Source organism: Zea mays, chromosome 3, assembly GCF_902167145.1.
Source record: "Zea mays cultivar B73 chromosome 3, Zm-B73-REFERENCE-NAM-5.0, whole genome shotgun sequence".
In the NCBI taxonomy this organism is placed as follows: domain Eukaryota; kingdom Viridiplantae; phylum Streptophyta; class Magnoliopsida; order Poales; family Poaceae; genus Zea; species Zea mays.
In genome coordinates, this window is record NC_050098.1 from 130,135,771 (window position 1) to 130,159,921 (window position 24,151).

At 45.9% G+C, this 24,151-nt stretch overlaps 2 protein-coding genes across 2 annotated transcripts; both read left to right on the top strand.

Annotated features, from left to right (window-relative positions):
- Positions 1-2,262: 2,262 nt before the first annotated feature.
- LOC100284375 (30S ribosomal protein S6-like) lies at positions 2,263-4,849 on the top strand. Its single transcript, NM_001157270.2, has 5 exons — positions 2,263-2,606; positions 3,206-3,260; positions 3,366-3,422; positions 3,536-3,613; positions 4,079-4,849. Exons 1-5 carry the CDS (start codon positions 2,352-2,354, stop codon positions 4,564-4,566), a joined length of 933 nt encoding a protein of 310 aa, NP_001150742.2. The 5' UTR covers positions 2,263-2,351; the 3' UTR covers positions 4,567-4,849.
- Positions 4,850-8,106: 3,257 nt separating this feature from the next.
- On the top strand, positions 8,107-11,292 carry LOC103650549 (probable glycerol-3-phosphate acyltransferase 3). Its single transcript, XM_020551126.1, has 3 exons — positions 8,107-8,374; positions 9,016-9,957; positions 10,066-11,292. Exons 2-3 carry the CDS (start codon positions 9,202-9,204, stop codon positions 10,987-10,989), a joined length of 1,680 nt encoding a protein of 559 aa, XP_020406715.1. The 5' UTR covers positions 8,107-8,374; positions 9,016-9,201; the 3' UTR covers positions 10,990-11,292.
- The last annotated feature ends 12,859 nt before the right edge of the window (positions 11,293-24,151 follow it).

Here is a 24,151-nt window from a genome sequence, read left to right on the forward strand (position 1 = left end):
GGTATAAAAGAAAGTCACAATACTATCTTAGAGAAATTTATCACTTTAAATAATATCTTAAAATCCTAAATTATAAATATTATTTTAAAAACTATGTTATATAAATATTATTCTCTAATATTGTAAATCACCAGTTTTCACTGTGGTCGTGTGTCACACACTAAACGTGTGTGTCGTGCATTTACTTCCCCTCCACACACAATGGCCCAACACAATCGGGCCGAGCAGCCTATGCGCCCAACCTCCCTCTCCCCTCGGGCCACGCAGCCGCTACCCGTCCCCTCCCCCATCACCACTTCTCCTCGCTCACTCTTGGTGTTCCCACCGTCGATTGCCCTCCCCTCTCTCATGCTCGCTGTTGCGCCCCACTCGCTACCTCTCCTCTCTCTCCCCTCCCCTCTCCGCCCTACCCCCTCTCAAACACCCCCTCCTCGAGCAAAGTTGTGGCCCCTGCTTCTCGCCCTTGCTTCTACGGGCGTCGCCGTGGAAGCCTTCAAGGGCGGCTCTAATATGCTCTATAGGTACGAGATCCTCCCTCCCTCTTATGTTGCTTACCTTCATATGCTGCTTGCCCTCGCTCCTGCTCCCACGTAGGGGCAAAGCCAGGATTTGAGTTGGGAGGGGGGACAAATCAGATCGAGGGGTCTGTTAGAAGGTATTTTATATTATTTACATGCCTCTGCCCCTGGAATCGCCCTTGCTCCCATAGATGGCTGGTGTTGCTGCTCTGCATCGTCATCTCATCTCATCTCATCTGCTTTTGTGGTGGGGGCACTATGTGTATGGTCTTGTGCACGACTTTCTGTTGTCTCCCTACCTGCTCTCCAATCTATCGTCACCCAAATGATGTCGATTGAGATTTAGTGTGTGTGTGCTCTGCTGCTACTGTGATTAGTTTTACATTGCTTGCTATTGATAGTTAGGGCTAGATATAGAGTCAACTCGGCTCAGCTTGGTCGAGCTTGAGTTGGCCCATTAAGGTAACAAGATTTCTCGACATGGCCCGCTAGAAAATCGATCCAGAGAATCAGCTTGGCTCATTTGTGAGCTTGAGCAGGCTCGTTTAGCTTGCGAGCCAAAAAAAAGATACACATATATACAATAATAAAATATTAGTTAATTCTAGACCAATTTAACGCTAGAAAAGAGTATTAATACTCATAATTTCATATACCACATCAACCCAACACCAAACGCTCGTCAGCTCGCTCGGCTCATGGTTAGCTCGACTCAGATCTGACTCGACTTTGTTTCAATTTTATCATGAGCTGAGCTAGCATCTTAGCTCGGTTTGTTAAGGAGTTAGCTCGAGCCAGCTCGTCATCTCGAACGAGCTAGTATTTGTCAGCAAAACAAAGTCTCCACTTGTGTTGGATAAACTAATAAGTGATGATCTGTGTTAATTTGGTGTTGAATTGATGTTATATATAAAATTGTTAGTACTAATACTCTTTTAGTGTTAAATTGGTCTAAAATTAATTAACAATTGATTATATTGTTGTATATATACATATATTGTTTTTGTTGTTGTGACTCACGAACTAAACGAGTTGAGTCGAGTCGAGCTGATTCTCTGGCTTGATTCCTTAACGAGTCGAGCTAGCTTGATATCCAGCACTACTTATTAGTTTATCCAATATAAGTGCATGTGTTATTTTGCTAACAGATGGTTGCTCATTCGAGCTATTGAGCTAGCTCGAGCTCGGTTTAAGCTGGCTCGCTAACAAATCAAGATGATATGTTAGCTTAGCTTATGATAAAATTGAAATAGAGTCGAGCGAGCTTACAAATCATAAGTATTTTGTCTAGCTCTACTGACGACTTATTTAAAGCCTAATAAAACACATCAAACTGCGTTCTTCTGTTTATGCGCGAGCCGAGTTTGCTTAGCTTTAGTTATCACTTTTTAAACTTTATTGTTGTGATATTCGCATTATAAAATATAATTTGTTTTATATTAATATTATGTATTGGTTGTTAACATAACATTATAAGGCATTAAGATCGATAATAATATATATATTATTCATTTTAATATAATCTTCGTACTCTAATACGAACATTACGCCCGTCCGCCACAACATGAAATTTATTATACTAGAAAAAGCTCGACAGAGAAGGTCAAAACGAAGAGGATGACGAGAGGAGTACAGGTCGGGCCTTCAGCTAGGATCAAAAAACGATGGACGCACACTTGAAGGCCCAAATTTCATCTCATTTAGATGAAGGCCCAAATATCACCTTATCCTTCTCCTCGCCCGCATTTCATTTCGTTCGGCGTCCCCACACGGCCACACCGGAAAAAAGACCCCGGCAAGAACCTCGCTCTCCGGCGTCTCCGGCCAATACCCATGGAGGCCACCGCAGTGCCGAGGGCTCTGTTCCTATTCGGGACATCGCCGGCGCCGTATCGTATGCGTATGAACTGCTTGCGCGTAGCTATTGGAGGAGATGTGAGGCGGCAGGGGGCCGTGGCAGTGTGGGCGAAGAAGAAGAGGGGGAGGGGGCGGGATAGCGAGACGGAGGAACGGGTGGACACGCACAGCTTCACCCCCAAGCCGGGCGAGGCTGCCGGGCTGTTCCCCGAGGCCGTCCTGCTTAGAAAGGTTCGGTCCTTTTTTTGTAACTTTGTTCATCCATTCCCTGATAGGCTGCCTCTAGGTGCTTCTATCTAGTGTTCAAGCCTGGGAGATGAGAATAAGGACATAGTTGCTTCCGTGTTTCTGCTTGTAGATGCTTCCCTGAGTGCAATGGTTTTAGACTTTTAGTAAATGACTCGGCAGCAGCCATTACCTGAATGCAATATGTGTAAGCAGGCCTTCTTATTGCGAATGGTGGATATGAGATTTTTTTAGGAATATTCTAGTGTTATATGCTTGTATAGTTGCGTCTGTGTGTAAACCTCTACAGTGCTTTAGTTTTCTTGTATAGTAACCATTGCCAATCAATACCATCTTCTATTCATGACAACAGGGACATTTTCCTATAGAACTGAAATTTATGGAACGAGCACTTAGTAGTTTCCCACTAGAGGGAACAGGAAATAGAAAATAAAATGGTGAAATCTTCCCAAGGCAAATGAAAATTATGGATTTGGTCAGTTGTGGTAGAAACAGGAGATTCTTTTAAGCTTTATATAGGGAAGCTTGAAAGCTATTGCAATAGGCTTAATAACTACATGCTTTTTATTCTTGTTGTTTTGTAGAAAATGGTGAGAGAGGATGGTCAAGTGTCACCAGAATTTGCTGATGCAGACGAAGGTTCGCTTTTCTGCTATAAAGTTTTTTAGATGTCCATTTTGGTACCGTAAAGATCCTTTTTATGGTTCATGTGAATATTATTATCATTCTAATCCTTTTTTGCAGAAAAGCTGTATGATTTTCTTAATATTGAGCTAGAAAGTGATTTAAATCTGAAAAGAAGTAAGAGCTCTTTTCTTTCCTCTTATGTCCAGCTATTGTTTTCTATTTTGGCATCGCTTGCTGTTCATTTGTGCTGGCTTTCTAAGTTCAGTTTGAACTTCATCCTTTTACAGTGCGGCACTATGAAGTAGTTTATCTAATTCATGAGGACCGTGTTGAAGAAGTTGAAAATGTTGTATCAAAAGTACAAGGTATGTCTATCAACACTCAGACATCACTTGTGTGGTGGTGACTTTTTTTAGCACGCTGTAGTTCTCTCTCTCTCTCTCTCTCTCTCTCTCTAATATACTAACTAAATGAGTTAATCTTAACCACCTAGAGCTAGAGGAAAACTAAGGTACTTATATGTCATGTTCTGCCTGTAGGTTAGGCACTCTTATAATAAGGCCTTTTCCTGCTAGACTTGCTAGTGTTATCTGATTTGCTTTTGCTGCCTTTGTGCTTCCCATCCTTATGTGCAATCTCTAGGCCAGGAAGGAAAATGTTGTTTTTCTATTCCTTGCTGTTTTGCTGTACGTGTTTCTATTATATTTGCTTCAATCAGCCAATATACCTGAGCTTATCTCTTTTTTTTTACATTTTATGAAATAGTCTAACAGTTGGTAAATATACTACTGAAGAGTTAACATACAACTATTTTTTTTGTTCCCTTGTAGATTTTATCAGGGAGAAGAAAGGAAGGATATGGAGGCTTAACAATTGGGGGCTGCGCAGGCTTGCTTACAAAATAAAGAAAGCAACACATGCCAATTACATTTTAATGAACTTTGAGATAGAGTCAAGATACATCAATGACTTCAAGACCCTGCTAGACAAGGATGAGAGGATCATCAGACATCTGGTTATGAAACGGGATGAGGCAATTACTGAAGATTGCCCTCCCCCACCAGTATTTCACACTCTGCGAGCTCAACAATATTTTGATGATGAATATGAAGATGAGGGGGAAGAGGAAGAGGATGAGGATGCTAGGAGTGAGCCAAAGTCTGCCAATTATGATGAGGATGATGTTGAAGCTGATGATGAGCCTGAAATTATTTATGTCGATGAAGCTGATGAGGATAATTACGAAGACACTAGAAGAAGGAACACAAAGCTAAAGGTGAAGAAGTATACATCAGAGAAGGTATTGAGGCAGCATTAGTGTATGGTTTTCCACTTAGTTTAAGTCTTTTTAGCTCTTATAGAAAGGACTATCTGTGTCTGTATGATGAGGAAGTTTCACTTAGGTGTTTTTTTCTGATGCCAAGGACCACTGCATGATAATGAGATAGGTATATGTGCTATGGTTGGTACAGCCCTTGTAAATGCTTTCTTTAGTGCACCTTTGTTTTTGTGCAACTTTATTTTCCAAGGAAACCAAAAGCTTAAATACTATATTATTAGTTTGAATACAGCCTTCTCGGACTGCAAATAAGGTATGAGTACACGCAAAGACCCCAAAGATGCTTGCCTCAGCCATTCAGCAGGAGCGGGGGTTGTGTGAATCTTGTAGCATTCCCAGGGGTAACTTGTTGGAAGCAACCCTTTGGTTTCTGCTTTAAATTTGTGCATGCATCAAGTATTTGGAGCATAAAAGCTCCTCCAATTTTGTTGATCTGCAAGTTGTTGGCAGGCTTCTCTTTTTTTGTTCATTTCTCTTTATTTTAGAAGGCTAACTTCATGTGTGTGCAAGTTTTGTATTTGGTTGGAGAGTCCGTGTTTCTTTTGTTGACGACCGAACATGCTAGATTCATTTTATTACACCAAATATATCAGCACCTCATCACTAGTTCAGCGGGTTTGTTGACGTGTACTTGACTAGTTTTTGAAGCCAGAGAGCAGGGGCTAGTATTCCAAACATTTTTTGAAGGAATGGAATTGACCCAGTTTTAAGGAAAACCGGGTCCAAAGCCTACATAGAGCACACGGTAGAAAAACCAGCGAACGCCGTAACAAACAACCTAGACAACGACAACCCCCGCACACAAACATCTAGAGTCATCGTTGCCAAGCTCAAACACAAGAGATGAGCAGCTTCGACTTCCCAAGACGAGCCACACACTGCCAAAGAAGCAACTCGACAACGCTTACATCCAGACACCGACGCAAGGAATAAGACCGTGGCACGCCATCGTTTCCAAACATTATTTATTGGAGGAACTTGTACTATTATGTACTGACAAAACATGACCGCGTTGCCAACTTGATTCAGGTCATGTGATGACAAGGAATGATGGTTGCGAGGGGACCTTGCACAAACTTCATCAATGATCAAGCACTAAGGAATGTTCAGGACTGTTTTGTATTAATTGCCTCACAAGTTTCTATCAAATGATCAACAACTAGCATTTAGTTCGGGAATCTTGCTCGCTTCTCAGCTAACTTGTAGCATTTCACCTGCAAGTCTTGAGGTAATCATGCATCTGATCTGCTATTATTGGAGGAAACTCCTTGATTGATCAGCCTATCGTCACCACTTTATTTCGCATGTTTCAGATTACCACACCAACGGGCTTTTTTTTTTTTTGCCATCTCGGATTTTTTTAATGTGATGGCTTGTGTTCGCTTGTTTTACATCTGGCAGCTCCATATTTCTGCTACTTCTTTTCTTAAAAAAAATAAAGAATTATGGCCACCTCATTTTCTTCTACCATAATTTGCTTTATGTTTCATTTAGTTGGGTTTCAGATGATATCGTGATCAGCTGTGTATACTATAGCCCAGGACTTGTAATCTGTACCTCGCTGCTTGAGTCCATCATAAATATGGTCTGCTAGTAATTAGAGGAATCTTCGCGATTGATCTGCCTGTTATCTCGCTGTAATCTACTTCATGTCGTTGTAGGGTCCATTTCATGACTGATCGGCCTAAACGTTTCTCAATCAGTGTACTGCTAGACATGGTACACGCTCCTATGTCTCCAATCAGACATTGTGGCTATGATCCGGTGGCATTTATCGTCGCCAGCCATTGCTGGTTGCTGGCTGTATCGCGCTGCTGGTTTCCACAATGTTTAGTGGATTGTGTGTTGGCTTGCCCTCTACTGGCTGTACACATTTGTTCTTGATTTTGATTGAAGCCGCCGTTGGCACGCGTAGTCGGTAACCTGATGTTCCAGTTTTGTCGCCTGACAAACTGAAACACAGACGACGTATGTGTGAAAAACAACAAGAGATGTAAATGTTTGTGTTCACCTGTTCCAAACTTATGAAGCTTTTCACTGCCTTTCCATCGAGAGCTGTGATGGATCGATCTGAACCCGTCGTACCTCCTTAGGCCTTGTTCGTTTCTGCCGGATTGATGGGTCGGAACGATTTCTAACCGGATTACTTCTCTAATTTATATAAACTTTGATTAGGTGGAACGATTCCGGGTGCAATCCGATGGAAACGAACAAGACCTTAAGCATCTCGTTAAGCATCGTAGGTAGTTTCTTTCTGACTTCGCACAGAGGATTCAGTTGGATCGCTTCTCCTACGAATCAAAGCTGTTTCCCTCATCGTGATGTGCTTAGATTCTTGTATTACACTACTAACTAGCTGTTTCTCACGAACTAGAAACTGACTGCTGTCTCTGTTAGTTTAACTTTCAGTTTTGCTGGATCACGTGTTTGCTGGTTTCAATTCAGGCCTTCAACAGTTGGTCCCTCAACTAAAGTTCGTCCATTGCTTATCATTCTAAACGCACGAGACTACTATAAAGCATCAGTTTCAGTCACTTCACACTGGTGTCGTGCGCCACTCCTTCCCTTCCGTTCACCACTCTATGCACTCTACATTTAAATGATAAAACTTTAGAACTATACATAAATGAGAATTCAACTATGGTTGTTGGCTCTAAACCTAAATTCACACTCAGTCAACCAACAGAACAAGTATAGCGTCTTTATGTTCTACACTCTAGTCAAGCATAAATGGAAACCATAGTAATGCACGACGCATAGAGAGAGGAAGAGACACGACGCGTGCGTGCAATGGTCGTGCAAGAACAAGAGAAAAGATCAACCTAAATTCTAGGTCTTCAAGCATGGAACACAATTACTCATGCATTAGGCAAGATATTACACCACTGTTTCACTCACCATTATAGTAGCATTCAATTTTTTTTTACCATATATTAGGCACAAGGGCGTGAAAGTTGGATTTGAGTGTAGTCTTTACTTTGCACAATATAATTTAGGAAATCCCAATTTACTTCCCATTGGGTATCCTTTCAACTAGATTGTATAGGTTTTGATTAGGTACAAATGAGAGGACTTAGTTACAATTAGATTTTTACTTTATCTCATTCATCATCTCTTTTATTTAAAGAATAAAACAGATATTAGTAGCAAAAACTTATCTAAAACTTAAGTTTAAGCTTAAAACTTAGCTTAGTAAATTATTAGTAAATTAACTTAATATTATTCCAACAATTTTAATCATATACAATGCTATATATATGTATAATTATACAGAATAATATATAAAAATGGATAAACGAGAAACTTAGTGCTTGTCCAAAACCCAGCCTAAACCAGCCCATAGAACGGTTAGCCTTCCCGCGCCCTAGGCCGGGAAAGTTTTATGGCTACCTAGACTAAATCCAGCCCACTATCATTTTCATCTGATCTGCACCGTTCGCTTAGATCCGATAGCTAGAACTTGTTACGCCCAAGTATAAAAGGCAAGAATTTTGTCGGGATCCTAAATCCTAGCTCATTCTCTCCTACCCCTAGTGGCACTGTGCTCTCTTTTCCCCGGCCCTCTTTCCCTTCGTCCCATCCCTACTTCGGTGAGAGTGAGGAGATCATGGCGGAGTGGTGGTGGTGCTCATGCTGCCTCTCGTTGATGTGCAAGCAAACCCAAGGGTGAGAGTGCTGCCGTTGAGTGGGATCATTGCGGCGTCCTAAGACTCGTGCGCGCTTGCGCCCGTGAGACGGGAAATTGGGTCGCCTCTTATTGTGGTCGCCAGTTTTAGCGACGAATAAGGTAAGGCCATTGTGCATCTTCTTCTTTCTTTGTATGCTCGGGTGAATACTATTTAGGATCTTAGGGTTAGGGTTTACTTAGGGTTTGAAGATTTCGATTTAGGGTTATAGATTGTGCCACATGAGTGATCTCTTCCTCTCCTTGTTGTAGATCTAAAACTCAACCGGATCCTAAAATCCAAAGGATTTAGGTTCGAGGCTTAGGTTTTAGGTACCAAACCTCGGCTCCGATGGCACCATTAGATTTTAAATACATTGGTTCAATTAGATTGTGTGTGTCTTAATCGGTCGTACCCATTTATATATAGGAAGAGGTCTGTATACGTTCCTAGATGGATCCCAACAGTTTTCCGTGGGTCATTAGAATAAAAGGATAAGAACTATAATCTGAATTAATCTAATTCCGGATCGTACGGGGCGTGAACCGTCCAGGCCAAAATGCAAGGCCAGATGGTCCGCTCGTACATGCCAAATTTGGTGTCTAGGGCGTGGACCTTCCTACCCTGTCAAATTTAGTGTTGAACAAGTATCCAGTTTGTACATGTCCTTAGCAAAAGCCCTGCACGGCTGCACATGTACATTCATTCTTTTAGCATTCGATGATCACGTATGTTTCCATATTGGAATTTGTGTTGTGTGCAGACATCGATCACTCCAGTAACAGACTATGGAGAAACAATATCTGAGCTTCCTTCTACCTGCATATACTGTATAGGTATAATGCCGTGTGTTTAGGCATTAGCTATATATATAGTCGCCAGGTGGTGTGCAAGTGCAATGCAGTAGCGGCTAGCTAGCAACAAAGCCCAGAGCACGTAGTAGGTCTCCATGGCGTGGAAGATGTTGCCTGCGGCTAGCGAGCTCTTCCCCGCGATCGTCCGGGCCGGCACAGCCACTCCTCCCCGGCCACAGCCACCAGCCGCACGCAACAGCCCATCGCCCACCGTCCACAGGCACGCCCCTCCCGCGGCACGGCTTGGCAGCGCGGGGACGGTGCTGGTGGTCGACGTCGACGGCGCCCTGCTCCTGTCGCGTTCCCTCTTCCCCTACTTCATGCTGGTCGCGCTCGAGGCCGGCAGCTTCCTCCGCGGCCTCGTCCTGCTGCTCCTCTACCCCGCCATCCGCTGCTGCTACTGCTGCCTCGGCGGCGGCGACCTGGCCGTGCGGGCCATGGCCGCGGTCGCCTTCTGCGGCCTGCGCGCGCGGACGTTCCGCGCCGGCCGCGCCGTCCTGCCGCGGTGGCTCCTGGAGGACGTGGCGGCCGAGGCGCTCGAGGCCGCGCGGCGTGTCGGCGACCCGGCTCGGGTTGTGTGGGCCAGCGCCATGCCGCGCGTGATGGTGGAGCCCTTCCTCAGGGAGTACCTGCAGGTGCCGGCCGCGGCCGCCGTCGCCGCGAGGGAGATGAAGACGGCGTGGGGGTTCTACACTGGTCTCATGGAGGGAGGTGGTGAAGACTGCGAGGCGACGATGGCACTGATGACGAAGAGGACGTCGGCGGGGGAAGGCGCCGGCGACGTCGTGGGATTCTCCGCTGCACGCTCCGTGGCGTTCCTCTCCAGCAGCCCTCTCGCGTCCACTTGCAAGGTCGTATTACTCGTATCGCGCGTAGCGTGCTTTGATCACCAATCCCATGCACGATCGACAGCGATGTGTCTTTTGCTTTTGCTGACTACCACCACCATCTCTCTGCAGGAGGTGTACGTGGTATGCCCGGAGGAGAAGAGCAAGTGGCGGCGCCTGGCGCGGCGCGACTACCCCACCCCGCTGGTCTTCCACGACGGCCGGCTCGCGTTTCTGCCGACGCCACTCAACACGGTGGCCATGTTCACGTGGCTTCCTCTGGGCGCCGCGCTCGCCATCCTCCGCCTGGCCGTCGCGCTCGCGCTGCCGTACAAGGTCGCCACGGCGCTGCTGGCCGCCACTGGCCAGTCGTGGCGCCTCCGCGGCTCACTCCCGCCGCCGGGAAACAGCGGCGGGTCCGGGCAGCTGTACGCGTGCAACCACCGCACGCTGATCGACCCCGTGTACGTGTCCATCGCGCTGGACCGGCCCGTGCGCGCCGTGTCCTACAGCCTGAGCCGCGTGTCCGACCTCATCTCCCCGATCGGCGCCACCGTGCGGCTGGCCCGGGACCGCGCGCGCGACGGCGCCGCCATGGCGCGCCTGCTGGCCCGCGGCGACAGCGTGGTGGTGTGCCCCGAGGGCACCACGTGCCGCGAGCCGTACCTGCTCCGCTTCAGCCCGCTGTTCGCGGAGCTCGGCGGCGCCGGCGGCGTGGTGCCCGTGGCGCTGGCGGCCGAGGCCTCCATGTTCTACGGCACCACGGCGAGCGGGTGGAAGGCCGCCGACCCCTTCTACTTCCTGTGCAACCCCAGGGTGTGCTACACGGTGCAGTTCCTGAAGAGGGTGGACACGGCGGACGTGGCGGGCGACGGGAAGAAGAAGAAGGCGGCGGCCAGCAGCGTCGACGTGGCCAACCGCGTGCAGCGGCTCATCGCGGACGCGCTCGGGTACGAGTGCACCATGCTCACCAGGAAGGACAAGTACCTCATGCTCGTCGGCAACGACGGCGCCGTTGCCGCGCCGCGTTGCCGCCAGCGGCAAGTAACTAATTAAGCTAGCGCGTGCCGACATGCATGCGCCCGTTGTTCGAGCTCGTTGGCTGCATGCCAGCTGCACATATGACCGTATCAGATGTGGATTGAAGCTGTTTGATGCACTCTTTTTTTTTGTCGTATCGTCCCACACCTTTTGTGGCTAGTAGTAGAAATGTACGTAGAGGTTCATGTGTATTAGAAAATGTTCTGTATGTAAGGAAAGAGTATTATATTATATACTGTATGTATATATGCCATATTCACCGTCATCAGCATATACAGGGGAGGACATATATATAAGAAGAGACGAGTTTGTCTACTACTTGAGGAGCGTAATCAAGCAAGTTTCGTTATGGGTTTGAGAGTGATCCTGATGCGTCCATGGGCCATGAGTATAGGCTAGATAAGATCGTGTCCAGCAATTTAGCTATATGGTCATTAAAAATACTATTTTGTATCTTAGTCTGTACTATTTATATAGTGAAGTTTAAATATAAGTATCGACACGGATAAGATACCGAAGATAGCCTAACCGACAAATGATCTCATATATATTCGGTGTTCACTTAAATTTGTACTTCAGGGAAAACATCCATGTGAGAGTGTAAGACTGTGTCCAATAATTTTCTACCCATATGATTATCCAAAACATGTTAGGATTTATGGGCTTGGCCCAATTAAGTTATTCAAATAAATCCCAGGAAAATCTCAAAAGCCCATATAAGTGGATGGCAAAGGGATAGGTGGAACCAATAGCACCATATTGCTAGCTCTTGTGGAGTAGAGCTAACTTAAATATGGAAGCCACACTCACTCACCAAGTCATGGATGAGAGGAGAGAGTGTGGAGAGCCACACGCGCGCGCTCGCTCGCCTGGCCGGGCCGGGGCGAAGGGCGCGGGCGCACGACATGCGCGTGAATGGTCCGCCGAAATCCGGCCCCTCGCCTTGCGGGGGCGCGGCTACCTTTTGCCGTTTGATTTTTTGGTTTCTTGGCTGTTACGCTTATCCTAACCGATCGCTACAAAATCTCAACTGATTGCGAGATTTTCGTGGGTGGATAAGCACGGGGGTCGCGGACTCGGCCCTATAAAAGGAGCCCGGCAGCCAGCCTCCAAATCATCCCCAGATCCCAGTTCGCTTTCGCCTCTCTTCATAGCTGAGCCGCCTTTTAGTTCCCTTCGTCCCGACCGCAGAGGTGCATCTGCGATCAGGAGAGCAGGTCTCCGGAACCCTTCGTCTTCTAGATCCTGCACCAGGAGAGGGCGAATAAGGTTTTTGGGAAGCGTCTTCACGCGACTGCTCGTGATCTTCTGACATCGTCGACTCAGCTGATCCTGGCGCGCGCCAACAATCAGTAAGTCTAATCAGTACGCATCATCTGATTTGGCTTTTATTTCAGTTCTTCTGATTTGGTCATGATTTATATTCGGAATTTAATTTGGAATTTGTCTAATTATTCAACAATCCAAAAACCTTATTGTAGACAATTTCCTAGTTTTTCTATGGCTGCTTTTGCCGACGCGCTGAAGCCAGAAAAGTTTAATGGTATGCACTTTAAGAGATGGCAAGTCAAGGCCACGCTCTGGCTTACTGCTATGAATGTCTTTCATGTTAGTAAAGGCAGACCTGAGGGTCCACTGACTCCTGAACAGGAGAAAGAGTACGACCATGCCAATACTATGTTCACGGGAGCCGTTCTTAGCGCCCTTGTTGACCGTCTGGTTGATGCGAATATGCAGTACACAGACGGGAAACAGTTGTGGGATGCACTTACTACTAAGTATGGTGCATCAGATGCTGGCAGTGACCTGTATATCATGGAGAGCTTTCATGATTATAAGATGGTTGATAATCGCTCTATTGTAGAGCAAGCTCATGAAATACAGTGTATAGCCAAGGAGCTCGACCACCTTAAGATAGTCCTTCCTGACCGATTTGTGGCCGGATGCATTATTGCAAAGTTGCCTTCTACATGGAGGAACTTCGCCACAGCTCTGAAACATAAGAGACAGGAGATATCAGTTGAAAATCTGATAGCGTCTCTGGATGTTGAGGAGAAAGCTCGGGCTAAGGACACGGGATCTAAAGGAGGCGAGGGCCACTCCAGCGCCAACATGGTTCAGAAGAACCACAACAAGGGCAAAGGAAAGCCAAAATCTAACAAGCCCAACAAAACTACCAACTTCAAGAAGAAGAAGAACAAGGCTGAATTGACATGTTTCGCATGTGGCGAGGCGGGTCATTTTGCCAAGGATTGTCCCGATCGAGCGGATCGCCGTGGCAAAAAGGGCAATGTCAACACAGTGGTCGCTAGCAATGAGGAAGACAAAGGGTATGGTAATTTACCTTTCATCTTCTCAGTATTTCAATCACCTAGCTGGTGGCTTGATACTGGTGCTAATGTTCATGTGTGTTCTGACATCAACTTGTTCTCTTCTTATCAGGGCGCCCGGGATTCTTCCGTGCTAATGGGGAATGGGTCACATGCTTCTGTTCATGGCACTGGCACGGTGGATCTGAAGTTTACTTCGGGAAAGATCGTGCAGCTGAAGAACGTGCATCATGTCCCTTCTATACACAAGAATCTCGTTAGCGGAACCCTTCTATGTAGAGATGGGTTCAAGGTAGTTTTAGAGTCCAATAAATTAGTTGTGTCCAAGTCTGGACAATTTATTGGTAAAGGCTATGATTGCGGAGGCTTGTTCCGCTTTTCTTTGTTAGATTTCAATAATAAGTCTGTGAACCATATTTGTGCTAATGTTGATGATCTTGCGAGTATTTGGCATTCTCGTTTGTGTCATATTAATTTTGGCTCTATGTCTCGGCTTGCAACCATGAGTTTAATTCCGAATATCACCATAGTCAAAGGTTCTAAGTGCCATAGTTGTGTGCAGTCGAAGCAACCTCGAAAGCCTCATAAGGCTGCTGAGGAGAGACACCTGGCACCACTAGAACTCATACATTCTGATCTTTGTGAGATGAATGGTGTGTTGACAAAAGGTGGTAAGAGATACTTCATGACATTGATTGATGATGCGTCTAGATTTTGCTATGTATACTTGCTAAAAACTAAAGATGAGGCTTTAGACTACTTTAAAATCTATAAGGCTGAGGTTGAAAACCAACTAGAGAGAAAGATCAAACGTCTTAGATCAGATCGTGGTGGTGAGTTCTTTCCCAAAGTCTTTGACGATTTCTGTGCAGAACATGGCATTATTCATGAGAGGACTCCTCCCTATTCACCCGAGTCAAACGGGATTGCTGAAAGGAAAAACCGTACGTTGACTGACCTGGTGAATGCCATGTTAGACACTTCTGGTTTATCTAAGGCATGGTGGGGGGAGGCAGTCCTGACTTCATGTCATGTTCTGAATAGAATTCCTATGGGCAAAGAAGAGAAAACCCCTTATGAGAAGTGGGTTGGGAGAAAACCATCACTTTCATACTTGCGCACTTGGGGGTGCATGGCGAAAGTCAATGTACCAATTAATAAAAAACGCAAGCTTGGTCCAAGGACAGTGGATTGTGTCTTTCTTGGATATGCTTCGTGTAGCATAGCATATAGATTTTTAGTAGTTAAATCTGAAGTTCCTGATGTGTATGTTGATACTATTATGGAATCACGTGATGCTACTTTCTTTGAGCATATATTTCCAATGAAAGACATTCATAGCAATTCTAGATACTCTTCTGAGATAATTCCTGAACATAATACACCTATTGAGAGTTTTGAACAGCCACATGAAATTGTCCTAGAGGAGGATGACAATGATGCTCCTAAAAGGAGCAAGAGACAAAGGGTTGAAAAATCCTTTGGTAATGATTTCATTGTGTACCTTGTGGACGATACTCCTACTACCATTGCAGAAGCATTTGCATCTCCAGATGCAGATGATTGGAAAGAAGCAGTTCATAATGAGATGGACTCTATTCTTTCAAATGGTACGTGGGAAGTCACTGATCGACCCTATGGATGCAAACCCGTGGGTTGTAAGTGGGTGTTTAAAAAGAAGCTCAAGCCTGATGGTACAATTGAAAAGTACAAGGCTAGGCTTGTGGCTAAAGGCTATACTCAGAAAGAAGGAGAAGACTTCTTTGATACTTACTCACCTGTTGCTAGAATGACCACTATTCGAGTACTACTTTCTTTGGCTGCCTCGTATGGTCTCCTTGTTCATCAGATGGATGTAAAGACAGCTTTTCTTAATGGAGAGCTGGACGAGGAAATCTATATGGAACAGCCTGATGGATTTGTAGTAAAGGGTCAAGAAAGCAAGGTGTGCAAGTTATTGAAATCTCTGTATGGTCTGAAGCAAGCACCAAAGCAGTGGCATGAGAAGTTTGACACTACTCTAACGTCTGCAGGCTTTGCCATTAATGAGGCAGACAGGTGTGTATATTATCGCTGTGGTGGGGGCGAAGGAGTTATATTGTGCTTATATGTTGATGATATATTGATATTTGGCACAAACATTGATGTGATCAATGAAGTCAAGTCTTTTCTATCAAAGAGTTTTGATATGAAAGATCTGGGAGAAGCTGATGTGATTCTAAACATCAAGCTGATTAAGGCAGATGGTGGGATTACTCTCTCGCAATCTCACTATGTTGAAAAGGTTTTGAAGCGATTTGGCTTCTCTGAGTGCAAACCTTCTCCAACACCTTATGATCCCAGTGTGACACTGCGAAAGAACAAGAGAATTGGTTTAGACCAATTGAGATACTCTCAGATTGTCGGTTCACTCATGTATCTTGCTGGTGCAACAAGGCCCGATATCTCGTTTGCTGTGAGCAAATTGAGTAGGTTCATGTCAAACCCCGGGACTGATCATTGGCATGCACTTGAGCGGGTTATGCGCTACCTGCAAGGTACAATGAGTTATGGAATTCACTATTCTGGTCAGCATGCAGTACTTGAAGGATATAGTGATTCGAACTGGATATCTGATGCAGACGAGCTTTATGCCACCAGTGGTTATGTCTTTACTATTGGTGGAGGTGCGGTATCATGGAGGTCATGCAAGCAGACCATTTTGACGAGGTCAACCATGGAAGCCGAGCTAGCTGCACTTGACACAGCAACCGTTGAGGCAGAATGGTTGCGTGAACTCTTGATGGACTTGCCGGTGGTTGAGAAACCAATACTAGCTATCCTTATGAACTGTGACAATCAGACAGTGATTGCTAAAGTGACGAGTTCTAAGGATAATGGAAAGTCATCAAGACATGTCAAAAGACGATTGAAGTCTGTCAGAAAGTTGAGAAACTCCGGAGTTATAAGTGTGACTTATATTTCAACAGATAAAAATCTGGCAGATCCTTTTACCAAGGGACTACCACGTAATGTGATAGAAATCGCATCGAGAGAGATGGGTATGAGACCCGAATAAAGTTGCCATGGTGGAAACCCAGTCTATGTGATCGGAGATCCCGTGAATTAGGTCCTGGGAAGAACAAGCCATTGGTGAACTGAGGAGAGTAACTTTTGACCCTCTCTAAGTAAAGATGCAATACTCTCAAATGCTGTAAGGCAGGTTGGCTTTGTGCCTTAATGTGTTCTGTTGGCTTGTATTAGCGAAGATGTTGTCCTGCAGAACATTCTTGAAAGAACACACCTATATGAGTTAGACTGTCTAACGTCGCAGTCTATGAGATCTGGGTGATCTCTAGTAAACTCATGAAGAGACCTTGGAGTACGACGTATATGCTCCACCCGAGAAGGGGACTACTGGTAGCCAAGTACTAGTCATGACTTCAAGTGAAACCCATTCACGCAAAACTTGCAATTCAAGGCATAGTCCATTGTCCAAGTTGTGGGTTGGTGTAACTTGGAGTTCTAGGCGGAAGTTCAACTTAACAGTCTCTGCTGAAAAACTAGTATATTAAACAGTAGTGAACAGTGGCGAAAACTGCAGATGGGCATTTGAGATCTGGTGGGGGATTGTTAGGATTTATGGGCTTGGCCCAATTAAGTTATTCAAATAAATCCCAGGAAAATCTCAAAAGCCCATATAAGTGGATGGCAAAGGGATAGGTGGAACCAATAGCACCATATTGCTAGCTCTTGTGGAGTAGAGCTAACTTAAATATGGAAGCCACACTCACTCACCAAGTCATGGATGAGAGGAGAGAGTGTGGAGAGCCACACGCGCGCGCGCTCGCTCGCCTCGCCTCGCCTGGCCTGGCCTGGCCGGGCCGGGCCGGGGCGGGGCGAAGGGCGCGGGCGCACGACATGCGCGTGAATGGTCCGCCGAAATCCGGCCCCTCGCCTTGCGGGGGCGCGGCTACCTTTTGCCGTTTGATTTTTTGGTTTCTTGGCTGTTACGCTTATCCTAACCGATCGCTACAAAATCTCAACTGATTGCGAGATTTTCGTGGGTGGATAAGCACGGGGGTCGCGGACTCGGCCCTATAAAAGGAGCCCGGCAGCCAGCCTCCAAATCATCCCCAGATCCCAGTTCGCTTTCGCCTCTCTTCATAGCTGAGCCGCCTTTTAGTTCCCTTCGTCCCGACCGCAGAGGTGCATCTGCGATCAGGAGAGCAGGTCTCCGGAACCCTTCGTCTTCTAGATCCTGCACCAGGAGAGGGCGAATAAGGTTTTTGGGAAGCGTCTTCACGCGACTGCTCGTGATCTTCTGACATCGTCGACTCAGCTGATCCTGGCGCGCGCCAACAATCAGTAAGTCTAATCAGTACGCATCATCTGATTTGGCTTTTATTTCAGTTCTTCTGATTTGGTCATGATTTATATTCGGAATTTAATTTGGAATTTGTCTAATTATTCAACAAAACACTGTGTTACACTGTAGACTATACTGTTCGCAAAGTAGAGTTTAAATACGAGGACGAAGATAGAGATAAGCCGTTAATGATAGCCTAATGTAAACAAGCTAAACAAACTTGATTAAACAGATCCGACCGGCCATCTTTTATACTAGCACTAGTCGGTTGCCCGTGCGTTGCGACGGTTTACAACAATATCCATGTAAACTATCCACCAAAAAAATTCAAGATTTTTTATTGATTGTCTCCGCTCTCCGTATAATATTTTTTTTATTTGGCTAACTGATGTTATTGTTTACTCCATCCAATATGTCTTGGTACAACACGACCAATGAAGTGAGCGATTAGAAGATAGTTCACAACGACTGGCTGAACGAACAGAGATTATAAACTGACATAATTCCACCATACAGAGACCAAATAAGAGAAAGTTTGTGAGCTCAAGTTTCTAAAATAAGTCACATGAACTCAAACTTATAAAAAATATAGATCAAAATATAGAGTGATTGTTAAAGTAAGATGTCAATAAAAACTGGATGTGCTCCATATAAATTATGCTAATTCGTAGCAATTACTAACGTTTAAAACCAATAAATAATCTTTCATTTTATTGTTAGTGTGACAAATCATTGTTGATCCATCCAATTCAGCAACTTCAAACACCATGGAGTCCATTGCGCCAATGTGGTCTCAGAAACGACCTAATGTTTGCAAGAGCCAAGAACGTCGTGCCGTGCTTGGGTTGTAGCCTCGACCCGTAGTGCTGGTCCGGCCCGACACGATTATATATATTTTATTTTACAAAAAAACGTATATACATATATACAATTTATATTCAATATTAAAAACATCCGAGCATGATGTTCTACTGATTATACAGCTTTACCCCGTGTCTCCTGCCCTTTTTCCATCAGGGCATGTGTTTGAACCCCACCTCCTACACCATTTTTTAATATTTTACGCTGATTTAATCAAATGGACCGACGGGCACGATGATTTAATCAAATGGACCGACGGGCTAACGGGCTGGCCCGACACAGTCAGCAGGCCAGCATGATGTGTCTAGGCCAGAGTTGTGGCCCACGAGCGTCTAGCCTGTGCCGGACCGGGTTAATTTGAAATAGCTATGAGGGATTATTTGTAAAAAGATGACACGAGACGAATTTGAAATAGCTATAAGGGGTTATTTGTAAAAATATGACGCGGGACGACCGTTGAAACTGATGCTTTAAGTATAGTATAGATTTAAACTCCGCGCTGGTATTTAGTGAGCTCATCTCTCTAAAGGCAGTCTGTCGCAAACTTGAGTTGCTTTGTCACCAAGCAAATTAAGGGTACATACGTATGCTGGCCCGACAAGTTTGCCAACACTTGGTTCGACCGAGTGAGAAGAAAAATGGACGCCATCAAAATGAACCAGAAAAACTTCTGTTTCTGTCGGAATCTTTGCAACTGGCGGACGTACCGTACGTGGCATTATTCATCAGCAGCAGGAAATTAATTTGGCTAGCATATGCACGGGCAGGGCATGGCATGGCCGCGGATTATTATGGAATAATAATAATAATAATGGGTCGTACTAGCATGGGCGCTAATAAATGAGTGAGTTGGACGAGACGATATTCTTTTTCTCGCAGTGCTGCGTTTGCCATTCGAGGATATTTAGTTAGCAGCAAATATGGTGATGAGTCGGCATTTCTGTAGCGGCCCATGATTAGAGCGTCACTGTTGCATTGGACTGAAGCACCGAGCTTGCACGCGAATAATATATAAATATAGGTCTATTTAAAGTGCCAATAAGGCAATATTCTGGACCAGGAAGAATGTGATCAGCATGTGTATATTTGTACTGCAACATTTGCAGATGCTGCACCTATTATATGTGCATGCTTAGCTGTTTGTACCATGTACTATTTCTTCCATCCCAAAATATTAATCGTTTTAGCTCTTAATTTTTATCTATACGGATTGTTGTTTATTTCGAATTAAAACTGACTGTTTGGACTGTTGCAATCAATATAGACAAAAAAACACTATAGAAGTACATATTAAAACCAACCAAACAGATAGTTATGTAAAACAAATATACTAATTATTGTTTTAAAAGGCAAGACGAATTTTATTTTTGAACGGATGGAATATTACCTATCAAAAAATAAGCTAAATCGCTTTGAGTGCGCTTTCTAAAACACACCATGATGCACGTGCATATGCGTGGCTGTAAACGAGCAGCGAGCACGCACAGTGCTGCAGTTCTAGTGTCGATCGGATAAAAACAAAACAAATTTAAAAACCATCGCCGAAGATCTTCGTTTCCCGATGTGGACACAATAAATGTTCCCCTCGACTTTTATGATTCGGCGGACAAGCGCGCGACAATAACGACAACGCTGATGATGAGGCTATTAGGCTGCTGATGATAGCGACTGTCTTTGTGGTGTATACTAGTATATACTAGTTTCTTCAAACTAGCTAGATAGGATGGAATAATAAATCGCATTAATAAGGCGGCATTATATATATTGTATATATCTGGTGTGTGTGGTGTGGCCACAAGATTTATTTTGAAAAAAAAACGAGAGTGCGTGCATGTTCCTTGGCTGAAGAACTCGTTTGACTAACTAAAAAAAGGTCGGTTGGACAGAGCTACTTTTTTTTCTTTCTTCTTCTTTTACCAGAATAGGTTGCTATAGCTAGAGTTGAAACTAGAGTCAGTGCTGATGGTCGAGCTTCGTGCTGGCCTCAAAATAGTAGTATAAAACATAGCTTATTACAAAATAATATGGGTCGGACTAGCATGACTTAAAGACGGTCCTGAGTTGGTCTTCAAATTTTGGCATGTCAAGCACTCGGCACGGCCTGCACGCATGGCTGGGCTTCAGCCGGCCTAGCTCAATGAAACTCGTATTATTTATTTTTTTAATTTAGTAAGATATGAGCTTTAAGTGGTTGTAATATTTAGACTTCATATGCTTCAAATATATGAATCAGGCCTGGACTGACATGAACCGATGAAGGCACGACGTGCTTTACGATCGAGCTGAACTATTGTTTCTACTCTTTAGTGTGACACGGCACCGTCCAAAGGTTTTTTTGAACCTTGTAGGACTAAACTTATTTGACCTGAAGCACCTGAACCGGTCCGGGGGCCAGCCCAGTTCCCGGGCACCAGTCAGTGCCGTGCCATCTGGCAAGACGAAAAGAACCTGGAGAAGTCTGAAATGGAAGCCGAAGCCAGCAGCAACGTATTGACCAGGTTCAAAAGCATCTCAGCTGCATAAAGCGTGTGAGGTCGGTGAGTCAGCATCGGAGCGCAGGCGCAGCTGGTACATTGAAGATCGCAGGGTGAAATTTTGACAGCGCAGGCAGAGCCTAGCTATCGCCGTCTCGCCACCGCCTGCCTTGTCGGCCGGCGCACTCAAAACTGATGAACAGCGTGGCGGATCGGAGGAGGAGGAGGCATCATCATGCTGAGTTCTGCTGCATCCCCGTCTCCGCAACAGGCCTGCAGGGCCTGTGGCTGTGGTGCAATGCAATGCAATGCAATGCAATGCGCGTCCAGGGGAGCTGAAGCCTTTTCTCCTTGTTGACCGTGGTCCGTGGCGTTCCGGTTCGGTGCTGGGCGGCGCCGCTGCTCGTTCCAGTTTGGTAGATCCAAGTAGTTATTGGGTCAGCTTTGATCAAGAGAGAGAGACTCGAGGACTTGTTGGATGTGCTGGTCAACTCTCGCCCATGCAGCAAACATCACCACAGGTTTACACGCTGACCAAACGGATGAATGTCGACCCAGACGGTTAGCAGTTGCGGTCTGCGATCTCTTGATGTCAATAGGTAAATGTTCGAACCAGAATTGAGCGGCGGACTGTCCGGCCCTGAGGCCGAACGGTCCGCGGTCCGGACGGTCCGCGCCTGTGGGCCGGACGGTCCGCGCGTGCGCAGAACAGATTAGGGTTCCGAGTTTTGTGCTACGGTTGTTAGCTATATTCGCGGGATTAGCTCGGAATCAGTTGTGTAAAGGGTCCAGCCCCCCTCCTCTATAAATAGAGAGGTCTACGACCGATTTGTAATCATCAACAATCGAATCAATACAACTTTTATTCGCATTTTATCCTAGGAGTAGTTCTAGTCTAGTTTAGGTTTAGCCACTCGATCCCCAAATTCTCCGTCTCTCCTCGACTCTACGTCGATTAGAGGAGTCTAGGTCGGCCTGCCCGAGCCTAGACACCACCTAGGATCTCTACTCCCCGACGGGGTCCCTCCCGGGAGCGAGATCCAGGCGCCGTCGGCGATCTTCCGCCGTCCCTGCGTACGTGCGGACCGTCCGGCCCCAGGGCGCGGACCGTCCGGCCGTCAGGCAGAAGTCCCAGCAGCGCACCAGGCCGCGGACCGTCCGGCCCCAGGCCGCGGACAGTCCGCCCTTGCGCAGAGAGCACCACCGCGCCTCGCACCAGGCCGCGGACCGTCCGGCCCCTGCGCGCGGACCGTCCGCCCCTGTGCAGAGGGCACCGCCACGGTTCTTGTTGAGTGTTTGGCGCTCCGAAAAGGCGTCAACATACTTTTGGCGACTCCGCTGGAGAAAAAACATCTAAGCCCATCAAATCGGCCCTCAATGGCCGGTTCAAGGGAAAGCTCTGATATTTCTCCAAGCAACATCATAGAGCCGACTTGGGAAACCTTGCCGGCTGACGAGCGGCTCCAGTTCGAAGAGCACAAGGAGCGGATGATCCAGGAGGCGAAAGCGAAGTTCTTGGCCAACTTCAAAGTGGACAGGAACAACAAGGTCGTCCGACATCGGGCGACGGATCCGGCTTCGCTCCAACCCACGCCAGATATCCCCAATGTAAGTAATACCAACGATCTGCAATCTCTTAGAAATTATGTAGAAGATCAGCGTGAACAAATGCAGAACATCATAGGGGGTATGCAAAGCGATCTTAAGAGACTAGTACGTGCATTTGATAAATCTAGTACCGCAAATTTTCCTTCGCACGAGGTTGAGTTAGGAGATAACGTGTGTAACACATCGGCTACAGGTTGTCACGACCAGTCACAACCCCTTTATGGGATGCCGATGGACACATACCCTAAGCAACCGCAAATCGGCAGCAAATCAGCCGATCTGCACATGCCCGGACCGTCCGCACGTGAGCGCGGACCGTCCGGGCCAGCAACAGTCGGGCCTATTTTTAATGAGTTACCTAGATATGCGCCCGAGCCGCCACACACGGCACAGAACCCAAACTACCCAGTCGGACCATCCGCGTACAACGACGGACGGTCCGCACATAATCACGGACGGTCCGGGCCAATGACCGGACAGTCCGCACACGACCTTTTTGAGGAGGATTGCTACCTGAATCCTCACCCGTCCCAGCAACACTTCCCATCGCACTATACAATGCATCAACCTATTAATTCGAGATCTAGAACCCAGGAAAACTTTCCGGCCCCACCTAGAAGGCCAGAAAGGAACGATCAAACATACGAACCATATAGGGCAAGTGGCAATGCACCACGTAGCTCAAACCAATGGGGGGAACGACAACATACCAACATGCAACCAACCCCACCTATGTTTGACCAGAGAGCCGGTGGTCTTGCACCGGATGCCATTGATATAGTGAGGGAAGAAATAGCCGGGGCGTTCCGAGATAAGCTCGGAGTAAGCATGGTCCCTGGGGGGCAATCATATCGGAAACCTTATGACAGCCGATTTGATCACCACCCATACCCACAGGGAACCAGAATACCCGAATTCGCAAAATTTTCGGGTGATCAAGGGAAAAACACACGCGAACATATAGGCCAGTTCTTAGCACAATTGGGAGAATTGGCCGACACAGAGGCATTTCGCGTACGTTTATTTTCATTATCGCTAACAGGAACCGCGTTTGCATGGTATGCCACTTTACCTCCTAATTCCATTTCATCATGGGGGGATCTAGAACAAAAATTTCATGATCATTTTTTCTCCAGTGACTATGAGTTGGATTTGGTAGATTTAGTGTCGTTGCGACAGACAAAAGATGAATCGGTTAATGATTACATCCGGAGATTCCGAGATACAAGAAACCGATGCTTTCAAATTCATTTAGCAGAGAAACAGCTAGTAGGATTAGCCTTTAATGGTCTACGATATTATTTAAAAGAAAGATTAGAAGGCATCCAATTTTTTACACTAGCACAGTTACACCAGAGAGCTTTGACTTGCGAAAGCCGGAGCAAAGAAACTGCTAAAACAATGCGTCACAACGTACATATAGTAGAATGCGACCAAAGTAGCTCAGATGACGAATCAGCAGAAGTGTACGCTGCTGAAATGGTTTGGCCAAAACAGGCCAAATCTTCGGCTTGTGCCTCCTTACAGCCGGTTCAAAAGAAACGGCAAGAGGAGGT

Coding starts and splice junctions, on each gene's coding strand:
- LOC103650549 (XM_020551126.1), top strand. CDS start 9,202: ATGGCGTGGAAGATGTTGCCTGCGGCTAGCGAGCTCTTCCCCGCGATC. Junction 9,958..10,065: donor CTCTCGCGTCCACTTGCAAG/GTCGTATTACTC, acceptor ATCTCTCTGCAG/GAGGTGTACGTGGTATGCCC.
- LOC100284375 (NM_001157270.2), top strand. CDS start 2,352: ATGGAGGCCACCGCAGTGCCGAGGGCTCTGTTCCTATTCGGGACATCG. Junction 3,423..3,535: donor TGATTTAAATCTGAAAAGAA/GTAAGAGCTCTT, acceptor ATCCTTTTACAG/TGCGGCACTATGAAGTAGTT. Junction 3,614..4,078: donor TGTTGTATCAAAAGTACAAG/GTATGTCTATCA, acceptor GTTCCCTTGTAG/ATTTTATCAGGGAGAAGAAA.